Genomic DNA, 23,578 nt, shown 5'->3' on the forward strand with positions numbered 1-23,578 from the left:
GGGCATGGCACCACTTGGCACGCCGTGCTGTGGTAGGTGTCCCACATATAAAGTAGAGGAAGATGGGCATGATGTTGGCTCAGGGCCAGTCTTCCTCAGCAGAAAGAGGACGATTGGCAGCAGTTAGCTCAAGGCTAATCTTCCTCAAAAAAAAAAAAAAAAAGAAATCAAATTCAGTACCCCCAAAAAATCTAATCAGTTGACATACTTGAAAAGCTGTTGCAGAATACGGAAGAAGGGGCCAAATAGATTGAATCAATGAGGAGGGAGAAAATAAAATGGAGGATAAATTATGGAAATTAGTGATATTGAAAATGAAGGAATTAGTTGAAAGTTGTTATGTTATAGTCTTCGCCTCCCCCACCCCACCCCCTAGTGACTGGCAACCAAGTATTTACCGACTGCCACCTCTTCTTTAGGAAAAACAGGGAAGAGGGGTGAGTGGGTGAGTGTTCTCTGAAGAAACTGAAAAATAAGACAAGACAAAGAGGACTCATTGGCTGGTGTCGCTTTTCTAGCCTGAGAGTAAAGCTCTCCACATTTTGACATTTAGAATGTCAGGAGGTAGGGATCCTGGAATAACAGCCTCTTGCCTGTCCTTCCTAAAGAAAAGCTTCCTGGTAGTTGACATGATCTGCTGAGAGCATAAAGCTTCCAGTCAGCCTCTCCACTTGAAAATATAAACAGGCAACCAGAGATCTCCAGACATTTGATTAAATACCTGTACCTTGAAAGAAAAAGATCAAGATTAAAAAAAAAAAAAGACCATTTGAGTAAGAAAGACCCAAAGATAATTTAAGATATAGAGGAAAACTTAAGACACAAAACTCTCCTTAGGTTGCTCACAGAAATGTAAGAGTTGGTGACCATAGAATAAGTGTTATGTTGTGATAAATTAATGTAAGGAAAATAAGAGTTCTGGAAACTTATAATTGATAAAATCAATAGACAGGTTAGAAGGTAAAGTTAGGAAGATCTCTAAAATGTAGAGTAAAAAAGTCAAGAAGAGAGAAAAAAGTTAGAAGACACAGAGAACTGATCCAAGAAGTCTGATATCTGACAAGTAGGAGTTCTAGAAAGATAGAGCAGAGATATAAGAAGGGAGGAAATTAAAAAAAAAAAAAGAAACATTTTCAGCAATAAAGAGAAATAAAAGTTTTTAAATTAAATCACTTAGCAAGTGTGAATGAGAGGAAGAAAACCTTAAATCTGTCTATCGTTTTTTGAACACTAAAGATAAAAGAATATCATAAAAAGCTTCCAGGAAGAAAAAATAAGTCACCTACAATAAGACAACAGGAACCAGATTTCTCTCCTTCCCGAAACAAAACAAACATCAAACAAAATACGTGAAGCAGTGGTTTTCAAGACTCTAGGCATTGGGCTATGAGGAATAGTGATTCCCTGAGAGATGGAAATAAACAAGGTGAGCCCCAATGATTGCCCTCACTTATTACTACTTCGAGAAGATTTCCACGCTGTGGCACAAGGAGGGGGTACCCAGTGGAGCCCAGTGCACTTCCTGAGTTGAGGAGGTGCAGCTGAGAGTCTGGTGAGACCAAGGCAGCTAGAGTACTAAAGAGCAAAGAACTGTCCAGAGAGAGAACTCCAAAGATCTGCCAAGATTCCCCTGCCCCCTCCCTGCCATCCCAAGTATTCAGTAGAATATTGATCACTCGTTCATGTGTAAGATAATTACCAAAGGCAGAGGGAAGAAACCATCTGAAAGTATTTGAGAACAGTGCCTGGTGCATGCTCAAGGATGGGAATAGTGCTGTTCCTACCAATTAGACTGGGAAAAACACATAATTCGCAGGGCGTTTGGTAGAGTCCTCAGGGAGATTTTGTCTCAGTAGTGGGGAATAATCAGCCCTAGACTGAGCACTGCTCTAGACCCTCTGATAATTCGTAAAAGCAAGACCTGAAAGGATCAAACTGTTTCCAAGTAACTTAATTGCACCTCAGAACAAAGCACAAGAATGTTTATAGGAATACAGAAATACTAGCACCCAACAAGGTAAAATTCACAGTGTCTAGCACCCAAAGATTATCAGGTTTACAAAGAAGCAGGAAAACATGACTGATAATGAGGTAATCAACCAAAATTGACCTAGAATTGACAGAGATATTACAATTAGCAGACAAGGACATTAAAACAGTTATTATAAATGTATTCCATATGTTCAAGAAACTAGAGGAAAGATTGAACATGTTAAACAAAGACATAGGAAATATTTTAAAAGAGCCAGTTGAATTTCTAGAGATGAAAACTACAATGTCTAAAATGAAAAATACACTGGATGGGATTAATACCAGATTAGACACTGCAGACAAGATTAGTCACATTGAAGCCATAGCAGTAGAAACTATCTAAGATGAAGCACAGAGAGAATAAAGAATCCAAAAGAATGGAAAGAGCATCAGTGAGTATTGATCAGGCATGAGGACAAAATAAAGACAGTTTAAAACTCAAAAAATGTTTGCCTCCCATTAATCCTTTCATAGAAAGCTGTTGCAGGATGTGCTGTAGCAAACAAGGGAATTAACCAAGAAAGAGCAGACAAATAATCCATGGAGCCAAATCCATCATCTGAGAGCTCTAGGATGACAGCAAAGAGAAGTCTCATAGTTAAAGTTGTAGTTGTGCAGCAAGCTTACACAACAGCCAGACCAGAATGAAGCAGGAAGAAGAAAAAGAATTGACAGATTATCTGCTATGTTTAAGCTAGTGGTTTCTCATTTGTGATGATTTTGCTGTCCCCTGTGCTTCTAAGGCATGTGGCAATGTTTGGAAGTACTTTTGGTTGGCCTGGGGGTTGGAGGGGGGGGGCGGTGGGGATGTTACAGGCATCTAGTGGATAGAGGCCAGGAATGCTGCTAAGCATCCTACAATGCATGGGGAATACCCACAGCAAAGAAATATCCAGCCCCAAATGACAATAGTGTCACTATTGAGAAACCCTAGTATAAGCATACTAGTAAATTGGGTGGGACAGTTAGAAAAAACTTCAGTATTGATTTTTTTAAATTATGCAAGTGAAAAAAAATGAAACTATTAGTAACTCTAGGGAAACAAAATTTGTTTAAGAAAACAGAAGTATAGTATATATTTGGCCTGTAGTAAATATTATATATGGGGTCTTAATATTATAAATAATAATTACTGATGTAACCAATAAGCCATATAATGATATTAGATGATGTTATGGGGGGGTGTGAGTGTGTGTGTGTGTGTGTGTGTAGAAAAAGTGTGGGGATAGGGATGGGCTTGGAAGAGCTGTGTCTTCGCCATAAGTCAGTATTTAATTTCTAAATTGATAAACCAAGAAATAGTGATAGAAGCATCTTCTATCAGAATATGGAGGTAATACCAGCAAGTTAAAAGATTTCTAAGTGAGTTGCCTCAGAGGAGTGAGGCTACTGGGGTTTGTGAAAACTTGGAGTAGGGGATTAAAATTTTATTACAAGCTGTTAGTACTAGTTGAATTTTTACAACCATGAATATGTATTATTTTGATTAAAATTTTATTTTAAACAAAAGCAAAAAATATATATACATATATATGTACATGTGTATATGTATGTAAATATATATATGCGCATCATTGAAAATATTCAAAAGATGTACCAGAGTTTCTGAAAAGATAGTTTCCTTGAATGGGACAGCATTTATTAATATGTATAGGTTCTAATATATTTGATAAAAATTTGATTTATTATTCTAATCACTGAGTTTTCACCAAGATAATCATTTCTGAACATTAGAAAATAATTCTGATTGTCTTAATGATATTGACTCAATTATTTCAATATTTTTGCCTTTGTGTTGCAGTTGCAGGATGTGAGTTTGAATCTGTGGAATGTCTACAGCAAGATGGATTCTATGTCTCTGGAGAGTTTGCTTTCAGAGGTAAGGAGCCAAACTATATTTAATGTATAAATATTATATCCAACTCAATTATCCATTAATAGTATTTAACTTGAAGAAATGCAAGATATGTTGTAGTTTGCTTTAGTCAAAGAATTGAGCGGTTTCTCCCCTGATGGTTGTCTTGAACTCCTCGGGGGTGGAAGGGACCTGGAAAAATGATCCTACCTCTTCCACTCTGAGGAAACCTCACCTCAGGTAAGACCAAGGCCACCTGCCTGATCCAGGGTTTAGGTTTTCATCTAAAAACATTCTTTCTGCTGAGCTGGACTTTAGGAAAACAATACAGAGGGTGTCTTTTTGTACTCTTTCTCTAGCATGAAAAGATAAAAAAGATGGGATATGGCTTAAAGGAATCAAGGATTACAGCAGGGGTGGGCAAACTTTTCCTGTAAAGGACTACATAGTAGTATTTTAGGTTTTGTGTGCTCTGCATCTCTGTTGAAACTATTCAGCAGTGTCGTGGTAGCTTGAGAGCAGCCCTGGACAATGCTTAAACGAATGAATATGTCTGTGTTCCAAGGAAACTTTATTTACAAAAACGTGTGGCCTGCCCACAGGCCATAATTTGCTGATTAGATTAGAAGGTCAGGCATTAATTGTTCATCTGAATTTTGAAGAAAAAAATAGGATAAGTGGGACAACTTGCAGTGAGGAGTAATACCAAACTAACGTTACAAGAATAGGTACTTTGAGCAGCTCAGTAGTGTCTCTCAGTGGCCATGGATAGATATGCATGGAAAGAGAACAGCTTACAGCCTTTTAATGAAATTGCCTATGATATCAAAACCCAACAAAAGTAACTGAAAAAAATGAAAGCTACAGACCAGTCTCACTTGTGAATATTAATACCTATATTTTAAGTAAAATGTTAGCAAACAGAGCCCAGCATCATGTTAAAAGAATATTCTATGAAATAGAGTTTATTAAGGGTTCAATGTTTAGTTTAATATTGGGAAATATATTAATGTAATCACTATACTAATTTTTCTCCTTGGAGCTATTTATGCTGACTCCATAGATGCTGAAAGGGCATTTGATAAAATTGAACGTCCATTCTGTTTAAACATTTCTAATTAAATAGGAATATAAAACAAAAATAAAACCTGAACTTTTTGTTCTTTGAAAAGATCTAGTCATCGTTGTCATCATCATCAGCCCATGGTGAGCCTAATTATGAAAAAAAGTGAAAATGCAAAAATTTATGACATTAAGAATGCAAGAATGATAAATAAAATTTAACCACAGATAAAGAAGAGAGATAAGTACTTAGTTTAGGAGTTTCAGCAAGTACCTGAGACCCATGCCCTACTTGAATTCAGTGTCCTGAATGTCAGGATGCTGCAGGTCACACATGGAGGCTAGACATAGCACTGTAGTTCTGAGAACACTGCAAGCATCTCTGGAGCCAGTGAAGAGAGACTGCTCAGGAGAGCACCTGGAACAACAGTGACATCATGCAGCTGAAGAAGCAACAGTGACCAAGCCCTTTCCTGGTTTTCTGACTTCCCATTAGCTTACTCTTCTTAGGTGTTATCACAAAGAAGGGGAGGGAAGCCATTTACTGTCTAAGAGTGGACTTCTCATCTATCCTGAAAAGTGAAGGCTCAGGTCAGATTTAATTTTATTTAGAAATAATAAAGTTAGATAATATTTCTTGTACCAAAATATGGTTGAGCACATTTATACCAGCTACACTATGGAGAGCTCTTTCAAATCGCTAAGAAAAATACAACAGTAGAGAATTGGGGACAGCAGGAACTGGCTATTTACAAAATAAGAAATAAAAGTGACCATGAATTTCCACTCCCAGTTAGGTATATAGAAAATTGAAAGAGATCGTTACTCTTACCGTAACAACCAAGACAATCTGAATAAGCAACAAAATCATAGTTTAAACCAAACCAACATTAGAGAGCTGAAGATGCAAAGAAAGCTAAAAAAACTAGGTTCCCAAAAAAGTAGAGTCCTTCATAGAATGCTGTTCTTGTTTCTAGTGGAGCAGCAGGAGAAAGAGGAATCTCTCATAGATGGGGATAAGGAGAAATCAGCTGACCTTTTAAAGACCTTTTACTGGCTGTGTGTGGGTGAGTCAGCACTTACCCATCAGCTCTATCCCATAGGCCTTCACAGTGCTTAGAGTAGTACGTCAAAGGCTAGGGGCCAGGCAGGAGAGCAACAACCATCCCCCTTGAGGCATTTGACACTCAGCTATCATCTGGATTGGAGCAGGCGAGTTGAGAGCAACCCTTTGGAGGCACTCCAGGTATTTACAAACTATAAGCAACTGCCTTCTTAAGGCTGGAGCAAGACAGCACGATAGAGAGAGATCTCCCTATGTAGACAGAGCCAAGGGGACTGGAGAGCAAAGAGAACTCCTTAGCAACCCAAAAGCTGGTAGCCAGCTTGTAAAGCAGAGAGAGATTGTCAATGATTCAGGAAGCTGGTGGCTCAGCTGTAAAACACAAAGAGATTTCCAGAATCTTCCTAGTGCTTTAAATAAAGTCTCTACTGAAGTCAGACCCCACCCTCAAAATATTTGAATTTAGTGGTGAACAAAATCAAACTACAAATGCAATAAAACCCAGACCCAGATCAACTATAGATCAAATTGACTTAGATCCGTATTCTAGTGGCCTGACAAAAGAAAGAGCACACCTTTCTAGATGTAAATATTATGTACTTTATTTTTTTACTGTTCTTTTATGCAAAATGGCATATAATAAAAAGGTTCATAAGACATGAAGAAGCAAGAAAATTTCATCTATAGTCAAGAAAGTAAATAGTGAAGAGAAGTAGACTCAGATGTTGGGATTAACCAATGGGGAATTTAAAGTAACTAATAAAAATGCTAAAGAATCTGAAAGAAAAGGGGACAGCATGCATGAAAAGATGAGAAATTTCAGCAGAGACATGAAAACTATAAAAAGAACTAGAAATGAAAAACACTATATCAGAAATGAATAATTCATTAGATTTGTTTAACAGCAGACTAGACACAAATGAAGAACAGTTCAGTTAACTCGAAGATCGGTCAATAGAAAGTTTCTAAACTGAAGGACAAAGAGAAATAGAGCAAGGGGGAGTGGAACAGAGCATCCAGTAGTTCTCAAACAATGTTAAAGGATCTAACAGTATAATTGGAATCCCAGAAGGAAAGTAGAAAATGGAGCAGGAGGCTTGAGTTCATAATGTTCAAGAACTTTCTTAATTGGTGAAATATATCAACCCACAGATCTAAGAAGCTCAGCAAATCCCAAATTGGATAAAAATTACTATATATATATAAAAATGACCATAAATGTGTGCAGGGATCTCTTGTGGTGAGTCTACAAATGTTCTTAATAAAATTTGAATCCCCAAACCAAAGTAATTAAATGCAATTCTAGTCATTACTTGTGTCTCTAGAAAATTATTAAAAAGAGAGCCACTCCATACCTATATTACTTCTTAAAATCTACTTTTTATTTTCTCTTCTCTTGCTCAGAAAACAGTATCAGCACTGTCACCTACATCATTACTGAAGATAATTTTAGATATGTGTATATAATATATATTATGTGTAATATACATATATGTATATATGTGTATACCTATATTCATATATCTCTCTCTCACTCTCTAAAATAGCAAAGCCATTAGTGAGAATGTAGTTTACACTAATAATTCCCAGCAGAGGTCCATTGTGCTTTAGGCTTAGGGCCAAAAACAGAATCAGTACATGGCTAGCACAGAGCCCATAGGTCTGAGCACTTGTATATCCTCTACTGGAGGAGAAAAATGGAAGAGAGCATAGATCTGGCCAGTTTTGGTGCAGCAAATGGATTGCCTGCTGCAAGCAAGGCACCAGGCTTAACACGTACACAGTGTGAGATGGACAGTGAAGACAACTGTCCAATTTGAGTAGAAATTATCAGCAACTTCAAAATAAGGGCAAAGATATTACTTGAGGGCTATCTTGTCAAGCAAGTCATGTTGATGTTTTTTGGTTAACTGATGATGCTTTAAAGAAGAGCCAGTAGCAAAAAGCAATGTGTGATGATTGGGAACAGGAATAAGTTCAGAGAGGAGGCTGAAAATCAGCTGGGATGAGGGAGGGAGGGAGGCTGCACATAGAGGAAAGTCACCTGGGAGTGTGTAGACTTGCTCATACTCCCATGGCCGCTGGGAGGAGAAGCTGAGGGAGGAGAGGGCTCTGGGTCACCCCTGGCCCCACCGGACTTCTAACTAAGGTCAACTAATTTGTCCTTGAACAAACTTTCACTGATTATAACCCTCTTGGCACTAGACGTAGTATCATCCTTGAGGGGCCTCATAATAACTCCCTTTCCAACAAGGGTTGCTAAAGTAAGGCACTTGGGGGCCATTAGTGTCCTCTTTAAGAACAGCTTTATTGAAGTATAATTTATATACCATAAAATTCACTCATTTCAAGTGTACAATTCAGTGATTTTTAGTAAATTTAGAGTTGTGCAACCATCACCACAATTGAATTTTAGAGCATTTTCATCAACCCAAACAGTTCCCTTGTGCTCACTTGCAGTCAATCGCCATTCCTATTCCCAAGCCTCATGCAAACCGTTAATCTACTTTCTGTCTCTATAGATTTGCCTTTTCTGAATATTTCATATGAATGGACCTTACTCCATATAAATGGAGTTTTTTTATATCCGGCTTCTTTTACTTGGCATAATGTTTTTGAGCTTCATCCGTGTGGTGGCATGTATCAGTAGTTTGCTACTGCCATTTAAAATGACATATTTAAATCATCTGGTATTTTGAGATCAGATGCAGTTTCATGATTCTGGTTTTCTAAAGTACCTCCTTTATTTGACCAAACACGTTATCTTTTTCATTTTCTTCCTAGGATTTGGTGGCTTTTGAACGTCAATGGACTAGCTTCTTTGCTAATTTTGACACAGAAATTCCTTTCCTGCTGGAACTTTCTGAATCTCAGGCGGGTGAGGTATGTATGGGAAGGGTCAAGAGAAAGAAGAAATTGGTTAATTAATTTATTTATTTTTGAATTTTTTTCAGAATATGACGCTACCAATTCTAATTTGTTTTGGTTATCATTTCTTTAACTTTATTGCATGCTGTAAAGAAGTTTTTAACCCCCATGCCAACCTGCCAACCCCCATATAAGAAGTTTTTTTCTTGTATCAGCTTCTCTATAAGAAGGATACTCATTTTTTCGTGTGATGGTGCCTGTCAGCTAGGAATTCTGTTGGGCACTGGTTAGTAAGCTTAGGAATAATTCTCCACATATGAGTAGCACACCTTTGTCAGTTGAACCTCTAGGTAATGACAGGCTTTCTTTCCAGGCAAACAACAGTAGTGAAGTTGTTCAGGCTAAGACCCACTCCATGAGTAAAATGAGGTGTTTAAAGCAGGAACCAAGGCGCAGGACCCTCCCCAAAACTAGTCAACAGGAAGGATCAGAAGAGTGACCTTGAGCCTACCTTGGGCTTGCACTGCCAGTCCTCAGCTCTGTGCTCCACTGTGGCCAGAACAATCCCTACTTCTGATCTTTGGAACTGGAGTTGATCTCTGTTGTTATGCATTTTATTTTTACATCATGTTATAGTATTGCTATTATTTTTGTTTAAACAACTATCTTTTAAAATTATCTTTTCTTTTTTAAATCTTTAAAATATTTTTAAAGATTTAAATATTTTTTAAAATATTTTTTAAAGTTTTTTTATTCTTTAAAGATTTTTAAAAATTTTAAATATTTTTTAAAGATTTAAATAATAAAATAATCGTACGTATTTGCCCATGTATTTACTCTTTCTGATGCTCTTCGTTCTTTGTGTAGCTCCAGATTTCCATTTGGTATGAATTCCTTCTCTTCGAAGGATATCCTTTAACATTTTTTGTGGTATAAATCTTCTGGTGATTAATTCTTCCAGCTTTTGTATGTCTGAAAAAAAAATCTTTATTTCATCTTCTTTTTTTTTTAAGATTTTATTTTTCCTTTTTCTCCCAAAGTCCCCCAGTACATAGTTGTGTATTTTTTTTAGTTGTGGATCCTTCTAGAGTTGTCGCATGTGGAACGCTGCCTCAGCATGGCCTGATGAGTGGTGCCGTGTCCGTGCCCAGGACTTGAACCGGCGAAACCCTGGGCCGCCAAAGCAGAGCGCATGAACTCAACCACTCGGCCATGGGGCCGGCCCCTCAGCTTCATTTTTGAAAGATATTTTTGCTGTGTATAGAATTCTAGGTTGACAATTTTTTCCTTTCAGTATCTGAAAGATGTGTTCCACTGTCTTGCTCACTTACATTGTTTCTGATGAGAAGTCTTTCATCTTTATTCTTGTTCCTCTGTACATAACTGGTCTTTTTTTCCTCTGGTAGCTTTTAAGATTTTTCTCTTATATTACCGGTTTTGAGTAATTTGATTATGGGATATCTCACTGTAATTTTCTTCATATTTTCTTGTTCTTGGGTTTTGTTGAGCTTCTTAGATCTGTTGATTTATAGTTTTCATCAAGTTTGGAAAGTTTTTGGCCGTTATTTTTTCAAATTTTTTTTTGTCCTCTTTTCATCCAGAGACTCCATTTACCTCTGTATTAGGCCACTTGAGGTTGTTCGAGTTCTGACTGATGCCCTTTTCAGTTACTTGGATTTCTTTTCCTTCTCTCATTGCTGGTTCTAAGAGTGAAAGATAGTCCAAAAGGTATACTCAGTGGTGTATCTGGCACCCCTTGTTTCTTACTACCCCCTTCTCATTCCCTACTTCTCTCCACCCTTTTTGCACCCACTCCATTACTAGTAGGTAACAAATCTCTTCAGTTTCTGGTTTATCTTTTCTGTCTGTTTTGCGGATGACCAGATACATGTCTGTTTTCTTGTATCCTCTTCTTTCTTTCATTGAAAGGTAGCACACTATATGCAGTCATTTCCACTTTTCTTTTTTCACTTAGCAATATATCCTGGAACTCTCTCCAGGTCAGTTCATTGAGATCTTCCTCATTCTTTGTTATAGCTCCTAGTACTCCATTGTGTGGATTTATCTTAGTTTATTCACCCACTCTCTTATGTGTGCATATTTAGGCTGTTTTCAATATTTTGCCTTGCAAACAGTGCCATAGTAAATAACTCTGTGCTTATGTATTTTCATGTTATTGGAGATTGGTATACCTAGTAATGGGATTGCTGGGTCAACAGGTGAGTGCATACGTAGTTGTCTTAGCTATTGCCAGATTTCCCTTCGGAAGGGTTGTACCAATTTGCATTCCCACCAGCAATATATGAGGGTGCCTGTTTCATCACAGCCTCACCAATAGAATGTGTTGTCATGCTTTTTAATTTTTGATAGTCTCATAGATGAGAAATGGTATCTTGTTATTATTTTTATTCCTATTTTTCTGATTGCGGGTAAGCTTAAACATTTTTTCACGTTTGAAGGCCATTTTGTTTTTTTTTCTCATATCTTTTTCCCATTTTAATGTTGGTTCAAAATTACTAACTGAACTATAGAGCATAGGTGTTAGGTCTTTTGTCCCTTAGTTTTTAAGAGTTCTTTATATATTTAGGATAGTTAACTTTTTCTCTGTGGTATATATTCCAAACATTTCTTCCGTATTTATCAGTTGCTTTGTTTATGGTGTTTTTTGCCATGAATATTTTTTTATCTTTCTGTAAATTTGTCAGTATTTTCGTTTATTGTTTCTGGATTTTGAATCATTGTATACGGAAAGTCTTTAATCTAAGGTTAAAGAGAAATTCACCCTTTTGGTACTTGTATGGTTTAATTTTTTACATTTAGATCCCTAATTCATTTGGGAGTTTTATGTGTGTTTGATGTGAGATATGGATTTAATTTGATCTTTTTTAACCAAATCACTACCCAGTTAGAATCCCAGCTCTGCAGTTCACCAGCTTTGTGATCTGGTGCTCCTCTGTAGAGAGGGAATAAAGAGAGAATGAACTGCTTTGGTTGTTATTAGGATTATTTGAGATAATACATTTAAGTGCCTGTCACAGTTCACATGGTAAAACCTCAGTAAATTTTAGCTATGATTATTTTAATGTATAAAGAGTTTTTACAGATCAATAAGACAAACACCAAAACTCCAATTGATAACACCCAGAGCATGTAAATAAACAGTTAATTATCAAAGGGAAATCCAAGTGGCCATTGAACATATCTGAAATATTCTACATCATTAAAAATCAAAGGGATGTAAAATAAAACAACAATGAGGTACCATTTTTCATTTATCAACTTGGCAAATATATTTTTATTTTATTTTTATTATTTATTTATTTATTTAAAGATTGGCACCTGAGCTAACATCTGTTGCCAGTCTTTTTTTTTTCTTCTTCTCCCCAAAGCCCCACAGCACATAGTTGTACATCCTAGTTGTAGGTCCTTCTGGCCCTGCTGTGTGGGACGCCGCCCCACCATGGCCTGATGAGCAGTAGTAAGTCTACACCCAGGATCTGAGCTGATGAAGTCCTGGACTGCTTAAGCGGAGTGCATGAACTTAACCACTCAGCCACGGAGCTGGCCCCATATTTATTTATTGTTGTGAGGAAGATTTGCCCTGAGCTAATATCCATTGCCAAGCCTCCTCTTTTTTTGCTTGAGGAAGATTAGCCCTGAGCTAACATCTGTGCCAGTCTTCCTCTACTTTGTATGTGGGATGCCTCCACAGCATGGATGATTAATGGAGTAGGTCTGCACCCAGGATTCGAACCCATGACCCCCAGGCCACTGAAGAAAAGTGTACAGAACTTTAACCACCTGGCCATGGGGCTGACCCCTGGCAAATATATTTTTAAATGGACATTGTTTATGATGATACCCTGAGCTAGGCACACTCATGTATTGTAAGTAGAAATGTACATTGATAAAACTTTTTTGAAAAACAATTTGGCAATATAGTTCTGCCTTTTTCCCCTATAATTTCATTTCCAGATCTGCCTTAAGGAAATAATCAGAGCTGCAGATAAAATTTATGAACAGTTGTTCCTTACAGTATTGTTCATGATATAAGAGAGTTAGTAGCAATATAAATTTCCAAGAGTAGACGACTATTTAATAAACTTTGGTACAGTCATATATATTCTATGAATGTATCATAGAAAATAGATTTAAAGAAAATGTACCAGAATGTTAACAGTTCTTAGAGATTGTAGGCAGTTTTTATTGTATTGTAAAATAAGCATATATTACTTATCTAATTGGGGAGAAAACCCAACAGGTGTTATTTATGGGGATTAAAATTACCTTTTGAAATTTGAACCCTTTTGACCCTGTGTATCAATTTTGGTTAGTGTTTAGCCTAGCACTGTGCACACCAGAGTCGGGAAGCACTTCTGTGATTACCTGGGAAGCTTCCATCAGTGTACTTCTGAGTTCCTTCGATTCTTCCTCATTGCTCATTTTAAATTAGTATGTTAGAATGAATATATATTACTTTATTGGAAATGTAGAAAAAAATTTTTTAAATAGAAGAAAAAATTTCCATATGGTTAGTAACCTGGACCATAGTTGTGGTTGGTCCAGTTTCCTTTCAGTAGTTAAAAACTGTAAAATTTGACAATAATTTCTTTTCTTTCATTTCCTTTTCTTTTTCTTTTGTAGCCTTTTGTCTTTTATTTCTTTGCTATTTTTTTGTTTGTTTGCTACCTGTCCCCAAAATTCATTTTGCTATCCACCACATTCTTCCACGTTCTTATCTACAAACATACATTTCTCTCTCTCTCACTCTCACACTCTGTCTCTATCACACTCACACACATTATATACATAGATACATATATGAGAGTTTTTGTGATTGTTTTATAAAATTATGATCTTAATACATACAATGTTGACTTCTTTTTTAGCCATTCAGAAGTTACTTCAGTCATGGAATGATCTCCAGCCATATAACTGAAAACAGGTAAGGTTTTTAGAGTAGAAAGATGAATGGTAGTAGAGAAAATGGGGTTGACAAGGAGGATGGATATGGGGGAGCATATAAGTTCAGAAGCTAGAGTCAGGAAAACATGGGTTGACTTTAATCATCACTGGGTAAGAAATCTATACTCTGTAAAATCATCTGTTTCACTGCTTTTGTATTTTTGTACTTTTTTTTTTTTTAATTTTATTTTTTTTTCGTTTTTCTCCCCAAAGCACCCCGGTACATAGTTGTATATTCTTCATTGTGGGTCCTTCTAGTTGTAGCATGTGGGACGCTGCCTCAGTGTGGCTTGATGAGCAGTGCCATGTCCGCGCCCAGGATTCGAACCAACGAAACACTGGGCCGCCTGCAGCGGAGCGTGCGAACTTAACCACTCGGCCAGGGGGCCAGCCCCTGTATTTTTGTACTTTTTAAATATAGCTTTTTAGTAAACTAGCTTTTAAAACACTGTAGCTTGCTGAAATCTAAAGAAGGGAATTTTTTTATTATTTCCCTAGCCCAGGAAAGCGAGAGGAAGCAGAGTGTCCAAGAGCTGGGCAGGGATCAGTAGTGGCTTGTGGGAAGTAAAAGGGATCTAGTGTAAAGGTCCAGCCAGAGGAAGACCTGGAGCAGTGAGGGTTGCTGTGTTTGTTTTCTTCAAGTGTTGCCTTCAGCACCTCTCGTGTAGAGATCATCAGGAGGGCCCAGCAGGGAAGAGTTCCACTAATGGATAGATGAGAGTAGATCTTTCCTCTCTTTTCTTCCCCAATTCCAATCCAATCTGATAGTGAGACAAACTAATCATCTTTTTCTGCCCAAAGTGTCACTTAGCTTGAATTAAGCTTTAGAAGAAAAATCAGAGTCATGTTTATTTTTAAGAGCCCCTGTTTGCGTGAAGCTTAAGGAAGTATTTTTAAGAGTAATGAAAAGAAATGCAAAGAATTTTCTGCATGACAACTAAGGGCAATTTAAGGAAAAGGTAGAGGATACAGGAAATTGTCTTATTTGTTTTAGCTGCTGTGACAAAAATACCATAAACTGGGTGGCTTATAAACAAAAAAAAATTTATTTCTGAGAGTTCTAGAGGCTGAAAAGTCCAAGATCTTGGCACTGGCAGATTCAATGTCTGGTGAGGGCCCACTTCCCCATAGATAGCTGTGATTTAACTATAACCTCACATGGCAGTAGGGGTGATGAATCTTTCTGGAGCCTCTTTTTTTTTTCTGAAAGATTTCATTTTTCCTTTTGCTCCCCAAAGCCCCCCAGTACATAGCTATGTATAGCTATGTATTCCCAGCTTTGGTCCTTTTAGTTGTGGCATGTGGGACGCTGTCCCAGCATGGCCCAATGAGCGGTACCATGTCTCTGTGCAGGATTCAAACCAGAGAAACCCTGGGCCGCCGAAGCTGGGCGCATGAACTTAACCACTTGGCCACAGAGCCTCTTTTATAATCCCATTCATGAGGGATCCATCCTTAAGACCTAATCACCTCCCAAAGGCCCTACATCCTAAACTTTGGGGGTTAGGATTTTCACATGAATTTTATGGGGACACATTCAGTCCATAGCAGAAACTATCTTTTTAAAATTTCCTTAGGGGCTGGCCTGGTGGCGCAGTGGTTAAGTGTACATGTTCCACTTCGGCAGCTTGGGGTTTGTTGGTTCGGATCCTGGGTGCAGTCATGGCACCACTTGGCACACCATGCTGTGGTAGGCGTCCCACATATAAAGTAGAGGAAGATGGGCATGGATGTTAGTTCAGGGCCAGTCTTCCTCAGCAAAAAGAGGAGGATTGGCAGCAGATGTTAGCTCAGGGCTGATCTTCCTCAAAAAATTAAAATAAAAAATATCCTTTAGTTGTTGAATATATGTTGAGAACATGTGACATACTAAGCAAGAGATACTTGGTTAAAAAATAAACCAGACATGGTCTTTGCCCTCATGGAGTGTATAGTGTGGTGGGGAAGTAAGACATTAATCAAGCAACCTCACCAAGAATATATAATTACAAACTCTGATTGGTGCCATGAAGGAGCAAAGGACATAGTACTGCAAATATCATAACTGGAGAGCATGACCTCTTCAGGAGGAAAATCTGAATGATGAGTAAAGATAATTTAGAGAAGGGAGAAAAGCAGTGGTCCTGAGATGAGAACATAAGGAACATAAAAGAAGTGTGTGTTAAGGAAGATAAAAGAAGGTGAGTTTGGCTGGAGTATGAGAGTTGAGGGAGAGTGGCCCTACGTGGAGCTAAAGAAGTTGGCCAGGCCAGGCCATGCACATCCTTGCTGGCCATGTGAAAGATTTTGGTCTGTCTCCTGAAAATAACATAAAAGCATTGCATATTTAAATGATCGTCCTTCTTGCAATGTGGAGATTAGATTATAGGAGGGCAAGAGTGGAAGCAAGGAAACATTGCACTTCTCCAGGGAAAAAAGAATGGTGGCATGGACTAGGCATGTGACCATGTGGATGGAGGGAACTGGACAAATAGGAGTGAAATTTGGGTAGATTGATTGCATTTAGAGGGTGAGGGAGCAGAAGTCAAGGAGGCCTCTTAGGTCTAGCTCAGTCCCTAGGTGAATGATAGTGCTGTTAATACTGCAAAAACTGGAAGGGAAACAGGTTTAGGAGTAGATCATGAGAGGACAGGAGAGAAAAAACAGCTGAAAGTAAAACCCTAGGAATGTTCAGAGGCCAGGTAGAGGAGGAAATGCCGGACAAGGAAGACTGAGAAGCAACAGTTCTTGCAGGGGGAGAGTGTCAGGTGCTTCAGAGAGACCAAGGAAGGGCGGGCTGAAGACTGACCATTGGGTTTGTTATATGCTACATAAAAGGCATTTGGGAATAAAGGCAAAAGAAAAAAAAGACATTTTGTGACCTTTTCAAGAGTGATTTGAGTGAAACACCTGAGAAGGGTCGATTGACGTCTGCTGAGAAGTGAGCAGAATGTGAAAAGAAAAAACAAAAATAAAAACACAAGTCCAGCAAGAGAGGAGAGGGCAAAAGGTGATGGTTGCAGGGGCAGGTAGGTGTGGTGGTGAGAACATTTACAACCCTACTCTCCTCCTTCCCTCCTGAAACCTACTCAGGAATGGTTAATGGCTCTATTGTGTCTACAGTCCAAGCATCAGAACTACTATCATTCTTTAAAATTTATATTTCTACTAAGATGCTATTGTCTAAAACTGGGATTTTGCTTCATCTCTGCATCATGGACAGCAAACTTATGGAACTTTCTCCTTAAGAAGTAGGACAAGCTGAAAATATAAACCTGATTAGGGTTTACTTATGTCCCTAAATGACTGATCCCTATGGGTCAGTAAGAGGAATCGAGACATCTGGTATCCCTTCCCAACCAGCAAGGAGCATTAGGTGGGCTGTACTGACTACTTTGCTCATACTACCAGACACCACTCAGAAAAGCCCAAGAACTCACTCCCTGGGAGATTGTCCTGGCTGGGAATCTCTTTTCTAATCACATGTTTTTGATTTGCCCCTCCAGCCCTAATAGGCAGCCATTTGTTCTCTTTGGTAATCACTCCACACAAGAAAATCTGAATGCTGGCAACTTTAACTTCCCTTCTGAGGGGCACCTGGTACGCAGCACTGGTCCCAGTGGGAGTTTTGCCAAACACATGGTGAGTGGCTTGACTGCTGGGTGCTTAATTGGTTTTATTATCAAATAGGGAGGAGGGGAGCTGGATAAAAGGAATCTTTCCAGTTAATGTATTGATTTAACCTTTAACTTGAAGTTGTTTTAGAATGAAAAGTGATTGGAAACTGACTGTAGGTATTTTTGTGTAAGTACTGGGTATGATTTGAAAAAATATTTAATTTTTAAATGTTTGAAGGAAAAAGGTTTAAAAAAAAATACTTTCAGGGCCAGCGCGATGGTTAAGTTCGTGTGCTCTGCGTTGGTGGCCCAGGGTTCGCAGGTTCGGATTCTGGGTACAGACCTATCACCACTTGTCAAGCCATGCTGTGGCCACATCCCACATAAAATAGAGAAAGATTGGCACAGATGTTCCAGTGACAATCTTCCTCAAGCAAAAAAGAGGAAGATTGGCAACAGATGTTAGCTCAGGGCCAATCTTACACACATGCACAAAAATAAAAATAAATACTTTCACAAACCAAACTCTTTAAGTTGTCAGAGTAGTATTGTCAGTAGAATAAGAATTGTAAATTAACTTGAAAATAGACAGTCATTCCAAGCCTAAGTTTGGTATGTCTTGAGTGTTAGATTTCAGGACATAAACCTTGAGGATCACTGTTATTTTATTGAGGGTGCCAGGGAGAAAATTTTTACACTTGATGGTAAATTGCTGCATTCTTTTACAGGAAACATTAGACTGAAATATGAGATTCTAATGATTGTAAGAATCTATGGAATTTTAAGTGTTTTCAAAATGGTCCTGACAATCAGGAGAGCTGGGGAGATAGGTACTATTATTTTTCAAATTTGGATTTGGGGAACATGAGACCCAAGTCTCTGGACTGAGACCTGAGATCTACCTCCAACCCAGTCAGGCATATAGGGCTACTTGAATGGATATGCTGTCAGGATCTTGCTGGCCTGTAAAGGGAGGGCTCAGGCCTCATTTTAACCCTCCAGAGCACTCTTGGAATAGCAACTGATGTGGGCTTCTCTGTGTAATCTTGTTGACTCTACATATTAAATCAAAAATAAAGAGACAATCTGATTTCTGCTTCTGGGAAGATGGAGTAGACATACTTTTACCTATTCCTCCCACTAAGTAAAACTAAAAACCCTGGATGTTACGTATAAAACAAACATAGGAAGACTCTGAAAGGTAGAAGAAGACAGATTGGCTAAAAACCTCAGGACCAAAAGAACAAAATGGCAGTGAGTTTTCTGGAGTTTCTTTTTGCCTATATATCCCAGCCTGGATACTGGACAAGCTGGCAACCTGGAAATGCCAATAGGCACAGACATAAAAAGCCCCAAGAAAAGCCTGCTGTCTCTGGCCAAAGGACCAGGAACAGGGCAGCCTAGCAAGACAGAAAGTATTGTCTTTTAGACAACAGCTGTTCTACTCCAGCCAAAACCCATAGAAAAAAATGCATCTCCACCCCATCCCTGTCAGCAAGGGCTGAGTGGAGAGCCTAGATGTCTACCCTTACCAGGCTGTAATGGAGTGCCATCCCCTCAACCCCACTCCTGTCAGGGTAGTGTCAGAGAAGACCCAATGACTTTCATCCCTGTGGGCACTAATAAACCCTACCCCGTCACAGTAACAGTGGAGACCACAGGGGAGCCTAGACTTCCACCCCTATTCAGCAGAAATGAGGTGTCCCTCCTTGGGGTAGTATCATTGGAGGCCAATGGAGAATCAGGACTTTGACAACCACTCAGTGATAACACGGCCACTGCCTTACCCATTGTGTCTGTCACTCTCCCAAGCCCAGGTGGTATCAGCAGAGGCATACTGGGGAATCTGAACTCCCACCCCTGCCCAACATTAATAAGGAGGACCCCCACCATACACACTCTCATACTCAAACACACACTTGCACTCACACTGAGTGTTAATAGAGGCTGAGCAGAGAACCTGGACTTCAAGTCTTACCTGGGAGTAATGAAACATCAGTCTCACCTGTTCACCCACGGAAGCGGTATCAGAGGAGGCCTGCTAAAACACGAGATTTAAATAAGATCCAGAGAAGACTTCCATTATCAGCCCTAAGATGTCAAGAGCTTGGAAATCATCCCTCCCATATTTACAACAAGAAAAAGCTGAATAAACTAAAAACTAACATTTGTGTTGGACTCAGAGGACTGAAGTCTCAAGGCAGACTGCCACTCCAAAGTCTAGAGAGTCAGGTGAGTCCACAGAGTCACAGCCAGTACCTGCTTACCTGGAGCAGAAGCCACACTTAAGTCATAATTTTGATGCATTCCTGGAGGCTGCATTTAGACCAGTGTGAGAGTGAGAAACTCCTGGGGGACACAGTCTTAGAGGGGCCCCCAGGCATTTGTGGGTTTAACTTCTAGGAACACCTCCAGGTTCTCATGGTAAAGAGCCAAGAAAATCCAATCCCCCTTGTGACTCCAGCAGGGGAAAGAGAAGAGTAACCATTTTGAAATATAACAAAGGCCTACTCTCCAAGAAAAGGACTTTACCAGAGCCTTATCTCATCTGAGAGAAGGACATTTACCTGACTCCAGCAGCACACTCTATCCTTCCTATCTTACCTAAGGGAGGGAACAAAAAAGAAAAATCTAAGAAACACTTGTGAAGGTCATAGCCCAGGGACACAGGCCCACTAACAGACTCAGATGTAATCATAAGATTATAGAACACTTTCCCTCCTCCATTACCTTACCACCATGCCAGCAGGTCTTCAATATAAGGGATTACTGGTAAGAGAGCTTCAAGGTGCAGACTGTTCAAGGAGGAGTTCTTTTTTTTTTTTTTTTTTTTTTTTGAGGAAGATTAGCCTTGAACTAACTACTGTCAGTCCTCCTCTTTTTTCTTGCTGAGGAAGACTGGCCCTGAGCTAACATCCATGCCCATCTTCCTCTAATTTATATGTGGGACGCCTGCCACAGCATGGCTTGCCAAGCGGTGCCATGTCTGCAACTGGTATCCAAACTGGCGAACCTCAGGCTGCTGAGAAGCAGAACCTGTGAATTTAACTACTGTGCCACCTGGCCAGCCCCAAGGAGGAGTTCTTATGGAAACTCAAAGACAACAGCAAAGACAAATACAGCAACTAGAGGAATTTGAAGCCCCTGGCACCTGCAACTACAGAGAAATTAAACATGACCCAACTCCCTGCCAGATTAACATAAAACCTGACATTAAAGCCTATTTACTTCAGTTCCTAATACCTGATACATCATGCCTGGCTTTCAACAAAAAATTACAAGACATGCTAAAAGGAGGGGAAAAAAAATGGCAATCTTAAGAAATAATGCAACCATCAGAACCAGACTCAGATATGACTCATATTTTGGAATCTTCAGACAGAGAATTTAAAATAATTGTGATTAATATATTAAGACTCTAATGGGAAAAGTAGACAACATGTAAGAACAGATGGATAATGTAAACACAGAGATGGAAACTCTAAGAAAGAATCAAAAGGAAATGCTAGAAATCAAAAACAAGGAAGAGAACATCTAAGAACTGTGAGGCAGTTTCAAAGAGTGTAACATATATATAATGGGAATATCAGAAGGAGAAGAAAGAGAGAAAGAAACACAAGAAATATCTGAAGTAATACTGGCCAAGAGTTTTCCAAAAGTAATGACAGACACGAAACCATAGATCCAGGAAGCTTAGAGAACACTAAGTAGAATAAATACCAAAATATCTATACCTTGACCTATCATATTCAAATTTCAAAAGACCAAAGACATTAAAGAGAAAATCTTAAAAGAAGCCAGAGGGAAAAAATACCTTATCTGCAAAGGAACAAGGATAAAAATTACAGTGGACTGCTTATCAAACCATGCAAACAAGAAGAGAATGGAGTGATATATTTAAAGGGTTGAAAAGAAAAAACCCCACTGACCTGAATTCTATATCCAGCAAAATTATATTCAAAAGAAAAGAGGGGAAAAGTAGAGAAGAAATAAAGACTTCCTCAGACAAACGAAAAACAGAATTTGTCACCAGCAGATCTGCCCTGGGAGAAATGTTAAAAGAAGTTGTTTAGGCATTAAAAAAAATTTATATAGATCAGAAACTTGGTTCTACATAAAGAAAGGAAGAACATCAAAGAAGGAAAAAATGAAGGTAAATAAAATCTTTTATTTTTAACTGATCTAAAAGATTAATAATAGTAACAGTGTATTAGGTGGTTATAACTTATGGATAAGTGAAATGAATGACAGCAGTTTCATACAGGATGGGAGGAAGGAAATGGTACTGTTCTCATACAAGGTACCTGCGCTACAGATGAAGTGATATCATGTGTATCAAGTATAATTTGAAGGTGGACTTAGATTAGTTATAAATGTATATTGCCAACTGTAGGAAAACCGCTGAAAAATGTCCAGGTTTCAATTGAAAAATCACTAGAGATCTCCAACTGAATGAAAAAAGGCAGTCATCATATGCCAACACTGGAGATAATACAGATGTGAGAAGTAACCAACAAGAGTTTAGAGCAGCCATTATAAAATGCTTCATTGAGCAATTACAGATACCCTTGAAGTAAATTTAAAAATCGTGAGTTTCAGCAAAGAAATAGATATGAAGAACCACCTAATGGAAATTTTAGAACTAAAAATACAGTAATCAAAATAAAAAATTTGTGAACGGACTACAGCAGAATGGAAAAGAGAGAGTTAAGAAATCAGTGAACTTGAAGATAGAACAATAGAAATTACCCAATCTGAACAGCAGGGCAAAATGGACTGAAAAAAACTGAACCTGAGAGATCTGTGGGACTATCACAAAAGATCTTAACATTCCTTTCATTGTCATATCAAGAAGGAGAGGAGAAAGAGAATGGCACTGAAAAAATATTCAGAATACAATGGCTGAAAATTTCCCAAATTTGGCCCAAAAAAATCATGAACCTCTAAATTCAAGAACCTTAGTGAACCCCAAACATGATTAAACCCAAAGATATTCACACCAATACACATCAGATTCAAACTTCTAAAAAGATAAAGGAGAAATGCCAGAGAGAAATGACACCTCACTACCTATAAAGAAAACAATCAGAATGAATGTATATTTCTCATCAGAAACCATTAAAGCCACAAGGAAGTAGCACAACACTTTTCAAGTGCTAAAAGAGAACTGCCACCTAGATATCTATATCCAGTGAAAAATCTCTTTTGGGAATGAAGAGGGTATCAAGACATTCTCAGTTGAAGGAAAACTAAGAGAATTTGTTGCCAGCAGACCTACCCAAAAGAACAATTAAAGGAAGTTTGGTTCAAACAGAGGAAATGATAAAAGAAGTAATTTTAGAACGTTAAGAAGGACAAAAGAACACAGTGATAAAACTAGTGCACCACTGAATTGTATACTTTAAAATAGTTTTATCGCAAAAAAAAACCCGCCCACAGTGCACACTCAGATTGTGGATGGTGTAGCCGGTTTCTGTTCTTAGGTCTCTATGACTCCAAAGCCAAAGGGCTTTCACTCATTAATTTGGTAATCTTTACTGAGTGTCTACTATGTGCCAATCACTGTGCTAGGTGAAGAAAATATATAGTCAATGTCTTTGCCTTTCAGGATCTCACAGACTTATAGAAGAGTCAGTAAGGATGGTGAAATGTTTGGAGCAATAATTTAACCATCCATTACATACCTGTTAGAATGGCTAAAATCCAAAACACTGCAAACACGGGTTCAGAGTGAATAGATGGAAGACAATACTCCAAGCTAATGGCAAACGAAAGAAAACAGGTGTTGCAATACTTATGGCAGACAAAGTAGACTTCAAGATAAGACAGATAAAGAGAGACAAAGAAGGCAGTATATAATGATCAAAGAGACACTCCACCAAGAAGACATAACACTTATAAATATCTATGCACCAAACACAGAAGCTTCAAAGTACATACAGCAACAGTTAAAAACCTAAAAGGAGATATTAACAATAACTCAATAATAGTAGGGGATCTCAACACTCCACTCACATCAATGGATAGATCATCCAGACGGAAAGTCAACAAGGAAACAGTGGAATTAAATGAAAAGCTAGACCAGTTGGACTTAATAGACATATATAGAACCCTCCATCCAAAAAGAGCAAAACACAC

At 38.4% G+C, this 23,578-nt stretch overlaps 1 protein-coding gene across 6 annotated transcripts in view; it reads left to right on the plus strand.

Annotated features, from left to right (window-relative positions):
* The window catches only part of DNAAF9 (dynein axonemal assembly factor 9), a 163,090-nt gene that overhangs the window by 40,694 nt on the left and 98,818 nt on the right, over positions 1-23,578 (plus strand). For all 6 annotated transcript variants that reach the window (XM_070247774.1, XM_070247772.1, XM_070247773.1 and 3 more), the window contains 4 exons: positions 3,833-3,910; positions 8,796-8,894; positions 13,769-13,824; positions 17,330-17,465. In XM_070247774.1, the coding sequence (XP_070103875.1) occupies positions 3,833-3,910; positions 8,796-8,894; positions 13,769-13,824; positions 17,330-17,465 (369 nt within the window). The remainder of the gene's footprint in view (positions 1-3,832; positions 3,911-8,795; positions 8,895-13,768; positions 13,825-17,329; positions 17,466-23,578) is intronic.

This window comes from Equus caballus, chromosome 22, assembly GCF_041296265.1.
Source record: "Equus caballus isolate H_3958 breed thoroughbred chromosome 22, TB-T2T, whole genome shotgun sequence".
Classification (NCBI taxonomy): Eukaryota; Metazoa; Chordata; class Mammalia; order Perissodactyla; family Equidae; genus Equus; species Equus caballus.